The sequence below is a fragment of the Apostichopus japonicus genome, chromosome 7, assembly GCF_037975245.1.
Source record: "Apostichopus japonicus isolate 1M-3 chromosome 7, ASM3797524v1, whole genome shotgun sequence".
NCBI classification, from domain to species: Eukaryota; Metazoa; Echinodermata; class Holothuroidea; order Aspidochirotida; family Stichopodidae; genus Apostichopus; species Apostichopus japonicus.
The window spans coordinates 15,634,090-15,651,973 of NC_092567.1; the positions used below are offsets into that span (position 1 = coordinate 15,634,090).

At 35.3% G+C, this 17,884-nt stretch overlaps 2 protein-coding genes and 1 long non-coding RNA gene across 3 annotated transcripts in view; 1 reads left to right on the forward strand and 2 right to left on the reverse strand.

The window, feature by feature from the left end:
* Window positions 1-17,884, reverse strand: part of LOC139969462 (uncharacterized) — a 60,660-nt gene that overhangs the window by 20,855 nt on the left and 21,921 nt on the right. The gene's annotated exons all lie outside the window — the stretch shown is intronic.
* LOC139969438 (uncharacterized) lies at window positions 1,866-4,107 on the reverse strand. The gene is made up of 3 exons (XR_011793723.1): window positions 4,007-4,107; window positions 3,586-3,909; window positions 1,866-2,815 (listed from the first exon to the last, which is right to left on the reverse strand). It is a non-coding gene; the product is annotated as an uncharacterized lncRNA (long non-coding RNA).
* On the forward strand, window positions 7,667-13,389 carry LOC139969455 (uncharacterized). The gene is made up of 7 exons (XM_071974456.1): window positions 7,667-7,873; window positions 8,776-8,895; window positions 9,126-9,434; window positions 9,784-10,098; window positions 10,755-10,871; window positions 12,010-12,062; window positions 12,476-13,389. Exons 2-7 carry the CDS (start codon window positions 8,829-8,831, stop codon window positions 13,043-13,045), a joined length of 1,431 nt encoding a protein of 476 aa, XP_071830557.1. The 5' UTR covers window positions 7,667-7,873; window positions 8,776-8,828; the 3' UTR covers window positions 13,046-13,389.

Here is a 17,884-nt window from a genome sequence, read left to right on the forward strand (position 1 = left end):
ATCATAGGAAATAATATTTACATAAAAACAAATTAACTATCCAGTCCGTAAATTACCTTTTGAACAAACTCCCAAGTAACTGCACATTTCCAGGGATAGTGAAGGGATAAGACAAAGACTAACTTTAAGCAACCATCAAGAGCCTTTAATAATGTCTGCTGCTAAAATCCATGCCAATCCGCCACAATGAAAGTTTGATGGGCAGCATCCCGATTACCCACGATTAAGACAAAAAACTGGCGGTTCTCAAATTCCTCCAAGTATTTCGGAATAGTGGTACCAACCTTCAACGATCAGAAATATAAAGTGGCGGAGCATAACACCGTTTCCTAAAACCTTTCCAACCTTTTTGCAAACAAATCCAACAGAACTTGTATATCAAAGTAGGGTAGCTCATTGCCATTCATTGCAAACCTAGGCCTATCCATGTAAGTTCGCCTATAGATATCCTAGGATACATTTTAACAGGAATTACACCAAGGACAGAGCCTACATAAACAAGATTTTTGTTATAGTCCTTACAAATAGGCCTAGCTTAACTAGATCACAGTTGTGCCTAACGCTGGTCTAAGCGTAGCCGTTGGTATTAGCAGGCCAAGGCTGATATCAGGCTATGCGTAAACACAAATTGACAAAGGTCGCGATCGTGATAGTCTAGGCTAAATGTCTGTTGTAAAACTTTGCATAAACACATGAAAATAACTTTTGTAGAGGCGGTTTGTTCCATTTTTAGGGCTGTAAACCGGTAAAAGTCATGAAAACCGCATGACCATGGTCATGGCATGCTGCAGCATCACATCAGCCTGCGAGCAGAACAGTTCACTAATATGAAGTAATGCACAGCCTTTCTCGACGGCGAGCATCATGAGGGCTTCCATAGTTTGGTCTGTCACGTTCGTAGCTACGTTAACTTTGTGTAAACTTATACTAGTTCGATATGTTACAGTAGTAGTTCCTGCAACACGCCAGTATGTCATTTCATTCCTATCAGCCTAAAACAATTCTTGATGTTGTTTACATGTCATGTAAGGTCGGGCTCACCTTCGATGAAACGAACGATGTGGATATAATCAGCTGTTGTACATTTCAAGAGCAAAATGTAAAAAGTCGTAAACAAAAACAAGTAAGTGTTGCCCTAACTAAAAATGTTAATGGTAACATACCAAGTAACTCTATGGCCGAATTTTAACAGGTAGGGTAAAGAAGACATACCGTTGATGTTTCCGAAAGAATGTGCATTAAACAAACTGGTTTGTAATTTTTAGGACCATTGTGTTCCATTTTGATGGAAGTATCATATTGCCACAATCGATATTTATGAGTACCAGGAATCTTACGTTATTTGAAAGTCAACGACAAGAGTTACATAATAAAGTTATATGGCAGTGTCAAGTAAGTGGAGTTCCGAAAACGAACTCCCTTTTGTTCGATACGGCGGTATGGTTATTATAAACTTCTGAAAAAAGTATAAAGTTCGTACACATAATAAACAAACAAGGTGTTTCCCCTACACTATACAGTGTTAACTCTGTACTAAAGTCATAAAAAGCATTCTGGAAGTTTAACGTCATATCTGTAAGAAAGTGGTGTTGTAACAAATATATACTACCCAGCATTAACTAAGTATATTAAAAAATGCGCTTTCAAGAAAGATCCATGGATCGAGATAAATATCAATAACATATATATCGTTTTAGTATTAGATTTTATCACATCGATGAACATAATGTCATCGGAAATAAACGTTCTCAAAGTAAAACTTTCCTTATCATTCTCTTAACCTTGGGGCCTTACAAATTACCAAGTTCAGGATAGCATACAAGAGAACACGTATGAGTTTAATTGATCGACTAACTATACCATACGTCAAAGTCCACTCGTCTGCTTAACATTTTAGTCAAGTTAACTCAATATGTGAATATCCTATAGTGGTATTGCAATTATGAATATTACATAAGTATTTTTCACTTATCGTTTTTTCTAAATATCATGATGGAGAACAAAATTTAAATTTTAAATTTCAAATGTATATTTTACTAGTTAAAGCCCCATTGTGCATTCCATTCATAACATGGAGCAGCCCGGTCTCCAACCCCACTAACGTTTTTGGTACTATTGTCATTTATTTTATTGTTCAGAAGTTAGTTATCATGCAAACCTGAAAAGGTATTTTCCTTTACATTTTGCAGAGAGTCATATGTTGTTGCTCTGTCCTATAGAGTCCAGCAAAATATTGTTCACTAGGTAGGCTACATTGTTGCAATATAACACATTGAGGTGAAAATAATTGCCTATCCATTTGGTACAAAAGCGGGATACGTTTGCTTGAAGTTTCATGCATTCGATTTTGCTAAGGAGTAAACTTTTTGGCAAAAAAAGTACCTCGTCATTACTGTGTGAATATTTACTGTAGAACCAAAATAACATTCTTTAGACCTTCAAAATCAAATGAATGACAGAGCTTTAACCCTGATAAAGCCTTGAAAGCATTAAACGTCACAGTTACGCAAATATCCAAAAATGCGTCAGTCGAACAAGCAAGCTGTAGATAATTACAGACAGTAATCTTAGATCACGTTTCTCTTTTTTCTCAGTTCTTCATTGTTCTAATACTAGTAGTATTATAGGCGCTATATGTCAATAGAGTTATATATAAGTTATAACATTGTTTAAATGGAAAACACAATAAACCTTAAATATGCTGGAACCATACCATTTCAAGCTTTAACAACTTTACATGATGGAAAATGATAAACATTCCTACTTGATGAGGTGACTTGATCCTTCGTATTGTTGATGCTATTCGGTGTCACAACTGTTAAGAACAAAAACAAACATAGGTAATCGTCGTCATTACAGAGTGCCATGTATTGTGATGGCTGAGTTTGCATCACGAAAATAAAGCTGTTTCCCCATGCTTTTCGAAATGTTAAATCTTGTTTCGAAATTGGAATATCTATCTTCTTAAAAACAACGTTTACTTTGTCTCATAAATTGTGGTTCAACCCACTAATTTCAACAGAAAAGGTCAATACCTTGATATCCTACATTGACGTCCAACAGCCCCGTTTTTGACTTTTACACTTTTTTCTGGAAACTTGTTTGTATCGAAATATCGATTTATTCCAAATTTTGGCGTATCATCTCAACTTTCGAATTTGCTCTCGGATATCAAAACTTCACATAGATCCTCAAAGTTATAACTTCTTGGGATAGGTTTTATTAGGGCCTATTGTAAAAATTTCATGAATGAGAAAATCATTTATTTGTAAACGCTAAAGAGACTTCACACAATCAAGTTTTGACGGCGGCACAATGTATATAAGTTCAGAAGCAAGTGTTCGATATTTTTTCTACACATGGTTTGAAATACTCATTTAACAATAAACGCTTAAGATAATTACAAGCAAACTATTAAAACTATTGGATTTATTATTTTGTTTATACATTCACTAGCAATTATTGATCGACCACAGTCATAGTTTTGCTACCGGCTTACACCGTTTGATCAACGCCACTGAGCATGATGCATTAGCGTCACAATGTGTTATTTTTGTGTACTATAGTACTGAATATCATACTTACCTTTAACTTTAAAGAAAAAATTTCCTCTGGCGTTATGTTTGTAAGAACAGGAGAAATTCCTTTCACTAGGTTGATTACCCTGCATTTCAACATTTAGAGACCATAACGTATCGTTGCAACTTCCCATTGAAATTCCGTCTATTGGCAGTTTTGGTACCGAGGTCCTGAAAATATTCTTCGTATTTTCTTTCCAAGTAATGTGTGCAGTTGTCTTCTTTACTAGACAAACTAGACATACTATTGTGTGAAGCTTTACGTGGCATTCAATCTCATCTCCTGTAAACTCTGCAGTCGATGGACATATAATCAAATCTTGTAGAAAGGCTGGAAGTGCAAAAATAACATCTGATTGTAATTAAACGCAATAAGTTGTGGTTCAGGATAATATATGTCATTTGAAAATAAATAGTTAAATCCATACCTCTTTCAAATAGGAAAAGTAAGCCCAAGATATTGTACACAGTGGAGTACCTGAAGGCTGCCATTACACCTGTAAATGCTTATAAATACATTTATTAAAATATCTACTAACTATCCGTGCCAATCACGCGAAAGGAAATACTCATAAAGACTGTGCTTATCATTTCACAGGCAACTACAAGGAAGAAACTAAATGTTATGCGATACCCGAGCGGAAACAAGTATCACTCGAACGATCGTTTCATTTTTTGGAGTGCTGCTTTATGTATTCAAGTTTTAATTGGTCGAAGATCACAATCTCAAATTTGGCTACAGGCGCAGCCCTGGAACCTTTGAAGTTGCTCATCTGTTGACCAAGTTTTTACCCCGATGTAACCCCGTCAGAGGTTTGTGAACCGTTGTTGTTCGGAAGTACAACTCTGTCACAGGCTTGGAACAGAGAAGACATCGTTGTGCGATTGTCAAGTATTTGTCGAAGCCATTGACAATGCCTATACCGGGTGGCATGTACCTAATGTTATACGCAATACGGTACCAGTGTGGTTAATGAAGCCATTTAACATATGGAAGCATCCGCACAACTTACTATTCGGCCATCCGGCGACCCTTAAATACTTGGTTCAATGTGTGTATTCTATTGTAATCGACTCTCGCCTGCAATTATAGCGATTGTATTACTTTGGGACACCCATTGTTTTGCAATTGAAACATTGATCTATCCTGCAACGCTAAATACATTAACTTTCATTAAGAGTTCTTGTTGGACTAAGTGTTTGAAAATAAAACAAAATGTTGTCGTTTGTGAGAATATCCTCGGAAACACGAAATTTTATGTTGTTCTCTGACATACAACGCTATTTATTGGTAAAAAAGAATTGATTTGGGGCAAACGGTTTAGAATTGTAACCTAGTAAGCAATGTCTCGCGGAAAATAATATCTTTCGTGGTTATGCTGACTAAAACAACGGTACTGTGTTGTGCGGATTACCGTACTGCACTATAATACACATGATCATTTTGAAATGCATAACTGTACTTATGTTTCCTATGTTTATAACCACTCGCACAATATTCTTCATATTTGGTAGAATATTGCCATATGCCATGGACATGAAGAACTTCCAGAATGACGGCTGAGAGGTCAATGACCCACTGATCTGAGAGGTCAATGACCCAATGATGCAAATAGTGATGTTTTGCTATGAAAACAACACAGAACTGAACAGATATGCACCTTTCTTATGTTCAGTAGTATCAAAATACATATTTCTATTGGCGCCTTTGATCAACACGCAAAGGGTAACCGGACAACATGAAATATCAGCAGTACACAAAGTGATCAAAATGAAGTCTCATGTGTTCGGCAAGATCAGCTGGCATTTGTATCTTCTTTCTATTTTTTTAAATATAGGAACTGCTTTGTACATGATTGTATATTTCCTTTCATTCCATGTTAGTTGAGATACGAGAGAGGAGGGGGGGGGGGGTTGACATCCAGGCAATATGATGACTGATCAGTAGTGATAGCTGTAAAAGTTGGTATGATAACTCCTTATATTTGCATGGTTTTGATATCTAACCTTTACTATCAACTTGTTGTTTCTTTTGTTATGGCAGCCTTATTAAGCCTTCATTTCATAAAGAGGCTGTTTTGTCATGTAAGGCGGAGAAATGAATAGTCAAATATACAGTCCAAATAAGTCACATGATATCGTAGTAACTGGCTGTTCAGTTTGCATCTCTACAAAGTTGTAATGCAACAAAAGTGAACAAAAATTACAAAAAGACCTCAGATTATATTATACATCAAGTTCCTGTAGGATTATATGACGTATCGCTTTCACTTTTCATTAACTAACAATTTAGTAACAATAGTTATCAGTCAATGTTCGTGGACCAATATTGCCCTTCCCAACATTTTCTCTTGTCAAACAAAGAAGGGCTTTTTATATTTCCTTGTTTCGATTCAAACACTCTAATTCTCAAAAAGTGCTTCTATCTTCAGTTACATTAGTTCATTTACTTTTATAGCATCTCATGCAAAATCTGAAGTGCCCAATCTGCCAATCTAAATTGTAGGACTACATTGTTCCTAGATATATCTAAAAGTTTGTAGTTGAAGGTAGTTTCATGTATAACAATAGACACACAGAACAATGTTTCTTCCTGATAAGATGAGGGTTCCTGTACATACTGTTGTACCTAATCTCCATTATGTATTTTTCAGATGTGTTTACCACAATTAAAATTGTCAATACTCAGAAAGAAACGTCTAAATATAGACTTTAATTCATCAAAATGATGCTATTACTATGAACTTATCATTGTCAACATTTTTGTGAAACTTTCTAGTTTTCAAACCAACCAATCCTCCTGTCTCCTCCCCTGAAGAGGAGTAAAGGAAAATACCGATGCTATATTAGTTTTATAGTAAGGAAACCGTATCGTCACAACTCGGAAATGACCGATGGAGCATTACACAACCATGTTATCGCGCAGATATATTTTATGTTCGATGAATTATCTTTTGGGGTACATTGATATGTTATGCAAGTAATCAAGGGTACCACAGTAGTGTTGTATTTGACCTAAAGTTAATATTTACATTGCATACCACATTTTAAGAGAATTATGTCACTCTCAGGGTCATCATAAAATGTATCGATGTACCTTGATTGGAGTCAGTACCCTGTTATAAAGATGTTTTAGGGTAGGCGGGAGAAATATATTGGTCGGGCTAGCAAAATGCTACATGCAACTAACAACATGAGTATTCTGAACAGCAAATAACATATCATGTTGAATGAGGGTTGGGTTGTAGTCAGAATGGATTGTGGGAGTAACTTATGTAGAGAGTAAAAAGTAATTCGAAAGAATATGTAAATGTTCAAGAATTAGTGGGACAATTTGGGTGCAGAAAAGATAAAGTCATCGACGTGTCCAACTTAAGTAAATACATAGTCACGTAGGCAGAATTATTCTAAAAGATAGCAAAATCAATATGATGGCAGCGGCGTAAGTAGATCAGTGTCGCAATTGATATCCGTGACAAGTACCGACAATTAACAATCAATCCTCCGAATCCTGCAGTTCAGGCGGCCATTAGTTATAATTAACGTGGAATCAGTAAAACTTTAGTGCTCATTGCTAATTGATCTAGATACTACAGATGGGCCCCTTTTTTATTTTGCCGTAATGCCCACCAGAAAGAGCATTCATACGGCCAGCCCAGTAATGACCAACGCCCCATAAGTAAGTCAAATAATGGTAAAGTATTTCGGTAAGGCGATTGGTGTTTAGCAGGTTCATCAAACCAAATTCCGATGACGATACGAAGTACAATAAAGAAGTACAATTCTACATTTACATAATAAAATCATCGATGCGTAGTGTTTATTATGCCCATATTTAAGTGATACAGAATTTGGTTAAGTTGATCTCAATGGTGATTGCGGTATATCGGGGGCAGACAATTGAGTTTCAAAACAATACACTTCTCCCGTGAGTCCGCTAGGTTTTGTTCACCGATCGCTCATGCAGTATATCGAGCAGTGCTAAAGTGCAACAAATAGTTTATTATAGTAGGCTACTGTTGTAAGATTTTTTCGGATATAGCTCTACATTCGGTGCATTGGCAGACGACAATGTATATATTTTTACCTTGTGAATTGTACAGGCCGTCATTCCTCACATTAATATATTACAGTTTACCCATTGACCTTCGTACCGTGATTGTTTGTGTTAAGATATATGGATGAATATCACGTCTACAGCTAACTGTACAGTACGTATTTTGTCTTTACTGAAACAAATGCTGTACAATGAGCTCAACGTTGTACATTGCAAGAAACATCCATACGATATTTCGGTATGTTTAAACTTTATTTACTGCTTCAGGGAGTAATTGATCAAAACGAAGTCAAGCCATATTGAGAAATACTGTTTCTGTTAAGGTTATTAAGCGTATAACTTATACTTTAAAGCAATCATTTTTTGGGGTAAACTAATGAACATTATAATGAGGTACAGACGCACAAAGTGTGCACAATTAACACTGTTAACGGTTGATTAGTAGGCCTTGTTTGTACTGAAGTACACCCTAAGTTTGTAGAAACATAGACCCATGGAACCTGCAGAACGAAAATAGTTCATTTATTTTTAAAGTGATTTCTTGTGGAAGTCAATGTAAAACTTGTATATCTTTGAGAAATTATTTCACACTAAGTATTTTAGTTGAAACCTCATTTCAAGTATTGGCACAAACTCGACAAGCCATCGATTGGTGAATTTAAAAAGCTTGGTTTTGTTCTCCAAACGTCTTACATCTACTGATGAATAATTGCAATATTATTTAGAAAAAATATAGACGTTTTTAAACTTGATTGACCTGTAAGTGACAACCTTCACTTTGCTGTTGCGAAATGAATTCACAAAATGACAATAAACTTCGCACATCTAACATATTTAGCATACAACATGCTACCCTGGAGACATCTTTCAAAATATTTTGCTAAGTTTTCAGTTCTAGCCATCAGAAGATCCTCTATTAGATGTGTTCTTTATCGTCATGTAGGTGCTGATGAACTAAATTTAGGTCAACCGGTGACAATGGTTTAACCTCGATGTCAATATAGCTGTAGGCCTAAGTTAATTTAAGCAAATGGTTTCTTTACCATGGTTATATAGGACAGCATCGAACATCTTGTACGATTATAAATTTAAATGTTATTATAGAAGGAAGTCTTAAGAAGACAGCTATTCTCTCCTCAGAAAAATAAAACAAGTTAATCCACATTGCGACTTATGAAGCCCAATAGTTCAACATGACGTCAAATTACCTTTTAGGAGTTGCATTTTTCATTGCAACTGCTTTACCGACTAGTTATTCAGGTAAGCATTGAATTGTTATTTTTTCGTAACTGTTTCTTCTAATCACAGTTTAACTGTTACTATATGACACATTATTTTATCTTAGAATAAGGATGTTACCATAAGACAGTAAAATATTTTCTTACTCACTTTAAAGTATAAATCTTTATATGATACTTTGGTTTTAAAATGAAATGATGATGCTTATTAAGAATGATTTTAAAATTTCTGTAAATGGTCTTTTTACAAAGCGTCGACACTTAGATGTCCAGAAGAAATGTCAGTTGAAGAAGGCAGCACACAAGTTGTCAACTGTACACTCACCACGTCTACACTTACAGAGCTATACTGGTTCGTAGGAAATAGTACGAGCTCATTGCCCATCGCGCAATTGGTATCTGGTGTCCAACACGTTTGGCCAGTGCAACACTACGATATCAGCGACGATGGCTCACTTATCATCAAGAGCGTTGGTCGTAATCAGACAGGTCCTTACACCATCTTGCACTTTATGGAGGATGACGAGAAGGAACAAGACACCGTGTTCATAAATCTTATCGGTAATGATCATGTTAAACAAGTAAATATGAAAGGCAGATCAGTTGGTAAGATAAGATCTAGAAAACTGTTAGAATCAAATAGAACATATTACCTACCCGCTTAAAAACATTTATCGAAGGATCATTCGAAAATGACTGTTTTCGTATTACCTCTTGTTTTAAATTATTAAATTATATATTTTTGTCCTACAGTGGCGATTCTTTTACTGACATGAATCTATGTTATTGTTCCTCTGGCTTTGTTAATACTCTAATTTCTGAAATTCAGCGAGCGGGTAGGATAATGAATCTTGTATGTCAAAAGATGCTTGTTAAATCTGTATTTTTCGATTTTGTTTTATTCCCTTAGATGAGCCTTGTCCAATGATAGACCAGTGTACCTCATGTGAAGAATGTGTAATACAAGCCACTGCAGATCTAAAATTTCTCACGTGCACTATCATCAGTCCAACCAAAGAGAAAATATCCCCAATCTGGAGTTACAACAACGGAAGTATAATTCATGGTCGAATACACGAAGAACGACTTTCGGATAATTCGTGGAACGCCAGTGTCAGTTTGGACATTCATAGCTTGAACTGTGGATTGACAGTTTTTCTATGTTCCAGTTCTAAAGGAGGACATGAACATACAGTAAGGGATGCTAAAGTAAATATAACGTTTGGTGAGTGGCTTTTGTTTCCTTGTAAAATTTAGGTTATTATGTATACGATTACTTTGACCCATTTATGTTATGTTATGTCATGTTATGCTATGGTCAAACCTGATATTCATACGTTCAGTAAATTCAAAACAGGCAGTGTCAAAGTGTGTCAAAGAGACCTTCCAAACCGAATTTATGTTATTACCAACCCATATACGCGTTTAGCCAATTTCGACACAAATAACTGGGATACTTTATGGAACGATAATCTCGTGTCTAGCCTATAGTTGATGCTGCCGTATATAATGATGAACCGTTTATGAAAGTTTACTTTTTATTGACCATAAATTGTGCATGAAAAATTGGCTCAAAGCACCGTATTGCGTTCGTAACGTACATACATGAGCACAGAGTTTAATCAGATGTAATAAGCAAGAAAGTGTCATAACGCATTCTGAATTAAGTTGTGTTATGATTTCAGGTGTTTTGCAGTTTCATTAATTAGATGTGTAATTGGTCCAAGTTACGGGACAGCTAAAAAATCATCATTAAAATAATATCTTTTTTGTTTCAAATTTTCATTTAGGTTTGTTTATATGTTTGTCTTTCTGTCACTGTCATTTACATTATATTTACTTATGAACTTATGCGCATGTTTTCTCATTTCATATTAATAGTGTCATGTGATGATTTACAAATACCTAATGATGGAAATGATCCGATTCTCATTGTGACGTGCGTCATTGCAATCGTGATAGTTCTAACTACGACTGTACTTATTGCACTGTATTGCGGTAAGTGACTTTCTATTTAACAGTTTTACCATTGTATCAGAAAAAGAGAAAGAAAAATCACAATGCTAACATTGCACGGAAAATAGATAAGCCAAAAAATATTAAGTGCAACAGGAGATGTATCTGCATAAAGGCCCATGTTGCAGTTTACATTTTTTGGCATGTTGTATAATATCTTCCCGATCCCCTCTGGTAGGTCTACATGCAAAGTTGGGTGATAATTACAACAGTTCACTTTCTTACATTTGGCACATATTATGTCATACAAAGGTTAGGGCATGTAGCACTAATACGTTGAAGATAAATGTTTTACAGGAGGTAATTACAAAATGCGAAGGCATCAAGTCATGAAATTCATGAAAGTATAATTCCTCCCAAAAAGAAATATTTTTGGTAATGCTGCCGTTGGTTCAAGTTCATTTGCACAGTTTTCAAGTATACATACGTTTGGTGGATAATGATTGATAAATCCAAGTATAAGAGACCTATTGTAACGTTTACATTGCAGTAGAAATCCACAGATTTAAGAATTGTGTATAGCCCCAGGTTTTCACCGATTGGTCTTTGAATTTCAAAGCATGTTGTTACGTGCTAACTTGCAATTTATGTAGTCAATCTGTCATCAAAAGATATGGTAGCTTTAACATATTGTTCTAATACACCTTTGAAATACCAAAAATTAACGAAATTATTTCGTGTAACTTGCATCAGTTTGTTATCTTGTGTGTACGTTATAAATTAATTGTGATAAATGACAAACGTCCAAAGGAGACGCTTGAAGAATGACGGCAATGAGTGATACACGAGTAACGAGAAAAAACCGATTCAACTAGATCTTAAGAATAAGACTAAGTGATCGAGATATTAACCAAACGGTAACAATCCTTAGCCTGCAATTGATGTGCTTGTAAGGAAGCTTATTGCGTTCAAGATGTTAAGATATTAAATTACCTGAGATTGACAGTTTTTGTGATAAGTACACCATTGCGATTTTTGATAATTTTTTCTAATATGTGGCCAAAGGTTACCTGAATTCCTTATCATATATATATAGTTTTATTCTTGTCCATTTATTGATATCAACGAAGACTGTGTGATATGTTGTGGTTACCTATTTAATTTACCGAATTTCACACAGGTCGCCGTTGCAAAAGAAACATGAAGAATGAAGATGGAGATGAATATGAAGATGTAAGTTTTCTGAAATCAATTCTTTGATTCATGTTTTAATTACAGCAATAACATTTACGTTTCTCTAATTTGCATGTAAGCTCCAAGATTGTCATCATTGTGCAAGTTGAGCTTATTTGTTACACTATGGATGGTACAAAATGAGCGATAGCAGTAGTTTTATTCGTCATTTTGCATGTATCAATGTACAATACTATGATTGAAGTAAATGCTAGAACATAGGAAAAAATCTCCACAATACAGATATCGCAAATAATTTACATTCGTGATAGGAATAAACTGTTAGAAAACTGCTCAACTACTGCAAACTGTTAAAATTGTTTCATAATCGACGGTGGTGACTACGATGATTTGTTATGTCGATCTGTCCTTCACATTGAGTACGATTGCTATTAATCTCACCTTTTTTGCAGCTTAAGGAAATCGATCCCTTGATCGACCGGTTCTTGAAGACACAGTTACAAATTGTAACTCCTAAAGGAGAACGGAAAGAGATGTCCGCTGCATCTTTCTTTGATTCTGATGTCGAATGGAAGAACACAAAGTATATTCTTTTTGTAGGAGATTTTTTAACTGAAGATTCGCCGATTGTAAAACAAGCAAATTCGAAGTGCTCTCATGAGAACTTCGATGAAACCCTTTTTATTGTTGATATAAAGACACTAAATTTCGAAGCAGATATTGCTAAAGAAATTCATAAACAATTACCTCCAGACGGCAAGTATTCTCTATGTAAAGTAAATGAAATGTTATCGTTGGAAAAGTGTTGGTTGATATTAGATGGTGGTGGTGAACCGTTGGAGCCAACGAAGCCTCCTGATTCGAAAGAAGATATTAATCTAGATAAACATACACTATGTAATATTTTATGTAAAAATGAGAGTGGTTTGCTAAGAGTTTGGGTTTCTTCTTTACCTTCAGTTCCTAGTAATAATTTCAGTGATTATACGAAAATATACTTGTCGAAAGCTAATGAAAATTAATCACATAACTCAATTACAGGTCTTTGAATGAAAATATGGTAAACGAAACACTCTCCTGTTATAATGGGAACGTACACAGAATATAGTAGCTAATGTTACATATATTATTCTCATTACGTTTGAAACAAATTTGACAAAGACAATTAACCACCAGAATGTTTTAATGAGCAACTAAGGTCGGAATCTGTGTTTGTCTCCTAGAAATTTTCTATTTGTAAATCATGGAGTTATATGTTTTTCGTCTTCAAATTACAGCAATCGGAAACATAAAGTAAACATTATCGATTCCTTTTATTAGTAGAAATGATATGTAAACTTATTTTGATTTAGTTTATAAAAGTATGAAGATTAATTTTCTAATATGGATTAGAATAGAATAAAAGTGCAGTTTTGTCAAATTAATGTATTATTTGAATTACTTGTCGGTTAGTGTAGTACCTTTGCAATTTGATATTGAAAATGACCTGATAACCATTAGACCGACACTGCATTGAATCAGGTAAGTCACAATTACAGTACTTTGCCTTGTATACATTACATTTTATGTCCTGAAATATACAGTACCATAGCTTTGGGCTGTTCATTCTAGAAATACCGACGGCCGTAAAATCTGCACACTAGTAATTCAAAGGTATATTACAGCTGGATTCCTTAACGTATTATAATAATAACGACACGATAAATCATGATGTGTCCTACATAAGCTTGACATGAGGTATATTTGAATTCACATTACTGGTTTTGTATTCATCAATATGAGAAAACATTGGCATTTAGTACTTTGCAATATAAATTTTGTGTTTGTTTGTTAACTATATAACATGGATCGTGTGGGTGTTAATAGTTTCCCTGTGGAAAAAAGAGAGACGGCGAGTAGACCTACAGTGTACACGTTTCACAATTTGGATATGACAACATGATGGGTTATTTTCTTTACAATTTATGAATTATACCGTTAATATAATTAGCCAATCGAAGTTTCTTATAAGTTTGTGTTGACTTTTATGGAATCGTGGAGTCAATGGAAATGTCCTTCCTCTTTGCAAACATCCATTTTCCGAATCTGATCCGAATATGATATGTTTGATTGGATTTTGACGCAGCAAAGTTACGTGTGAAACACAACGAATTACGTCATTTTGAAACACTTTGGTTCCCACTGAGTGGTGTTACTAGGTTACACTAATGTTATCTCAAATGATTGGCAAATTCTCTTAACACAAACGTCGCCCGGTTAAAAAATTAATTCATGATAACTGATATTTCCTGGCGGTTTACTGATGTATACATACTATGACAATTACATAGCTCTTTTGTTTGTACGAATCTATAAGACTCCAAGCCCTTTTAGAAGTTTTAGATAGGGAAGGGACCTTTTCATATGTCTCACGAGAATTAAACACATGACTAGTTTTGAAATCATCATATTGTTTTCGTCTTTTTGCATGCAGTCTTTGCAATATTTTGTAAACTATATCGAATTGAGCGTATGGGTCTAAATAGTTGTCCTGTGGAAAAGAAAGAGAGAGATGTCGAGTAGGCCTACAGTGTCCACGTATCACAAGTTGCATATGACGACATGATGGGTTATTTTCTCTTCAATTTGTAAATTATTACCGTAAATATAATTAGCCAAGGGAGACGAAGTTTCCTATTATAGTTTGTGTTGACTTTTATGAAATCATGGTATCAATGGAAATTTCCTTCATTTTGGCAAACATCCATTTTTTCCGAAATTGATCCGAATATGATATGTTTAATTGGATTTTGACGCAGCAAAGTTGCGTGTGCAGCACAACGCCTTACATCATTTAGAAACACTTTGGTCCCACTGTTACTAGGTTACTGGCATGTTGTCTCAAGTTATTGGCATATTCTCTTAACACAGACGTCGCTCTGATGAAAAATTAAATTCATGATAACTGAAATTTTCCTGGCGGTTAACTGATGTATATGCACTATAACAGTTACGTAACTCTTTTGTTGTTACGAATCTAAGGCTCCAGGCTCTTTTTAAGAAGCTTTAGATAGGAAAGGGACCTTTAGATACCTCTCACGAGAATCAAATCAGCCTGGGTATTATTAAACTAGACATGATAAGACACTGACTTATATTAGACGATTTGACTTTGAATATAAAGTTACCTCATTGAGGACAATGACTATTAGAATTACATAGAATCGTTGATCAATAGCGTTACGCCATTCACTAACGGTTCAGGGAACGTTTGGCTTAAACCTAGATCATCAACACTTGTATTGATGCACCTACACCCCTAATTTAACCGAGAATATTACACAGTGTCCACATGAATACTGAACGTTTATCACAGAGCACCCTCTATGAGACATCTTATCTGAACCACCAGCCTTTACCTTTCGACGAGCGCATTCTTGCATCAGAGCGGGTCCCCTTTTCAAAATTAGTCCGGCACAGCAATGAACCAATATCAAACACATTACTCGTCCTGTGACACTTTTTTTTTTGCAATCATACTAAAGTTTGTACCATAGGGCTACCGATGAGCACTGTAAGTACCTTCTGGCTAAACATGCATATGTGTATAGTAGACCTACGATACTATGATGTTGCTAGGAAGTGCTTATCATCAAGTAACAATCTAACATTTTCTATTCGTCGTGTATTTTGCTTGTGGTCTAATTATATTTAAATGGTATAATTGATATGGCAAGAGGTGTTTTCTACATGTTTAATGGTTTGCATGCCTTTATTTAAAGAGGTTATGAAATGGAAAGATTTTTCTTTATCATCGTGTTCTGTACACTCGTTGCTTCCAATGATACCCAATTTGTGTCAAACAAATTGGGTATCATTAAACAAAGCTTGCATCCTCGATGAATAAAAGATCAACAATTCGAGGGTAATTAAAACTATCTAAAAATTGTGTATATACGGTAATGCGGCGTGACGTCAGTCGAGGAACTCAGATCACTTCCGGAGCGCTATGTTTAAATTGTTAAACGTCTGGGAACACACAACGTTACACTGTTGCAGCGCTCTGTATTAATTGAGATTTAGTGTTTGGAATTCTGTTTTTTCGTAGATTTATCTCGTAACTGTTAAATATGCTGAGCCGATGTGTGGTTGCAGTTTGCTCCACCACAAGTAAAGACGGATTTCACCTGCACGCTTTTCCGAAAAATGACAGAATCGAAGAATTTGGACACGACTCGTTCAAAACACTACACATACACAACGTTACGAATGCTTTTGGTCCTATACTTTTGCCAAATTTTTTTTATGACCATAGCATAGGCCTCCTTGATGTAGCAAATGACGATTTGTTTTATTGGTTACCTTATATTTTGCACAGAACTTAAAGCCAGTTGGTCAATCAATTCTAGATCTGCAATTTTTCTTTTGTGGTAAAACTGGCGTTGTGTTATGACTTTACGTAACAGTTGATAGATACAATTACACGGGCTAGCCTGTTAAACAACGTTTATAAGTTAGGTCTAGACCTCATGTTACCACTACTAGCACTTTAGGGTTACACTTGCACTGTACAGAATGCCACATTTTCCTTGCACTGTAAGTAACAACATTCTAGAAGCTTCGCTACGAAGTTAAGTAGCAGGATCATTGACATTCGAGATCATTTAAATCAATAACGGTGGTTTTGTTTATGCTAACCGACCAATTTCGATTCAGGATAGTCCAACCGTTCTGCTCGGGGACTTCGATCGGCAGCGACACGTCTCGGCCATCGGGATCGTTTAACAATTCTTCGAGAGGTCTCTGGGGAATACTTTGACAGCGAATTTCTGGCGTCTGAAGCCGTTTTTGCGGAAAGTTGTGCATGGGTGGTGTTGTAGTAATGTAGATAAACCATTCCAAGACATGAAAACCCACCACTTCATAACCTCTTTAAAGATATATGTATTACTAAGATCTAGAGTCAGAGAAGTTGTTTTATTCAACCATTTCCTTCTAGGAAGTTGGAGGTCACTTAGTGTGGTTCACGTCTCATCTTGTGGTCAAGGCGACAGATGGCGAGGCGACGAGTTGCAATTGAATAATTTATCATAAATCATATATGTTAATGACGCATAGCTGTCGTTGGTGTTGTTGTTCCTATGTTCAAAAGATGGCGAAAAGGGGATCCGTACCCAGTTTAAAGTAAAGCAATAGAGTACAAAATAAAAGTAAAAGAAAAGGCAAAAAAAAAATCCTATGGTAATAATTACATCACACTGCTTCACTTTTGATATAGACTCTTTAAGGTTGAAATGTACAATCTCGAAAACTGCATACTTTTAAGAATTGAATGAAAATTTTGAAGCAGGAAGCGCACATTCAGTCCTCCAACATTAACATTTCAAAATTAGTCAAGTTACTTTCGTGGTATTATAGTAAGGGCTTGCTTGTGATAATGAAAAAAAAGTTGGAAGAGCTCATTTATAAGTATATACAGCTTATTTCACGGACATTAATGTCAGAACTAATGCCAGCATTTAAATTTGCTCAAACAAAAGTCCACCGGGTAAGTTTCAGACGAGACCAAAAATTATTAAATGTATTCTGTTGGTGTAACACTTGCTGCAGGAGCTGCATGAAAGGTATTACAGATTAGTGAATAATAGGAAACAATAGAATTAATCATATTACTTTGACATTTAGCTTGAGCGGTTAACCGCATTGAAAAATGACAAGTCAGAGAGTAAGTGATAAACGGGGTGTTCTTTCTCAACAACCTCTTTTGTTAAAAAAACGAACTTAAATTATATCCTTGTTTCGTTTCAGACAATATTTTGCCACGAGTGGTCCTATTATTCGGTATGGAACATTAATCTTAACATACGATTGTTTTAAAAGCA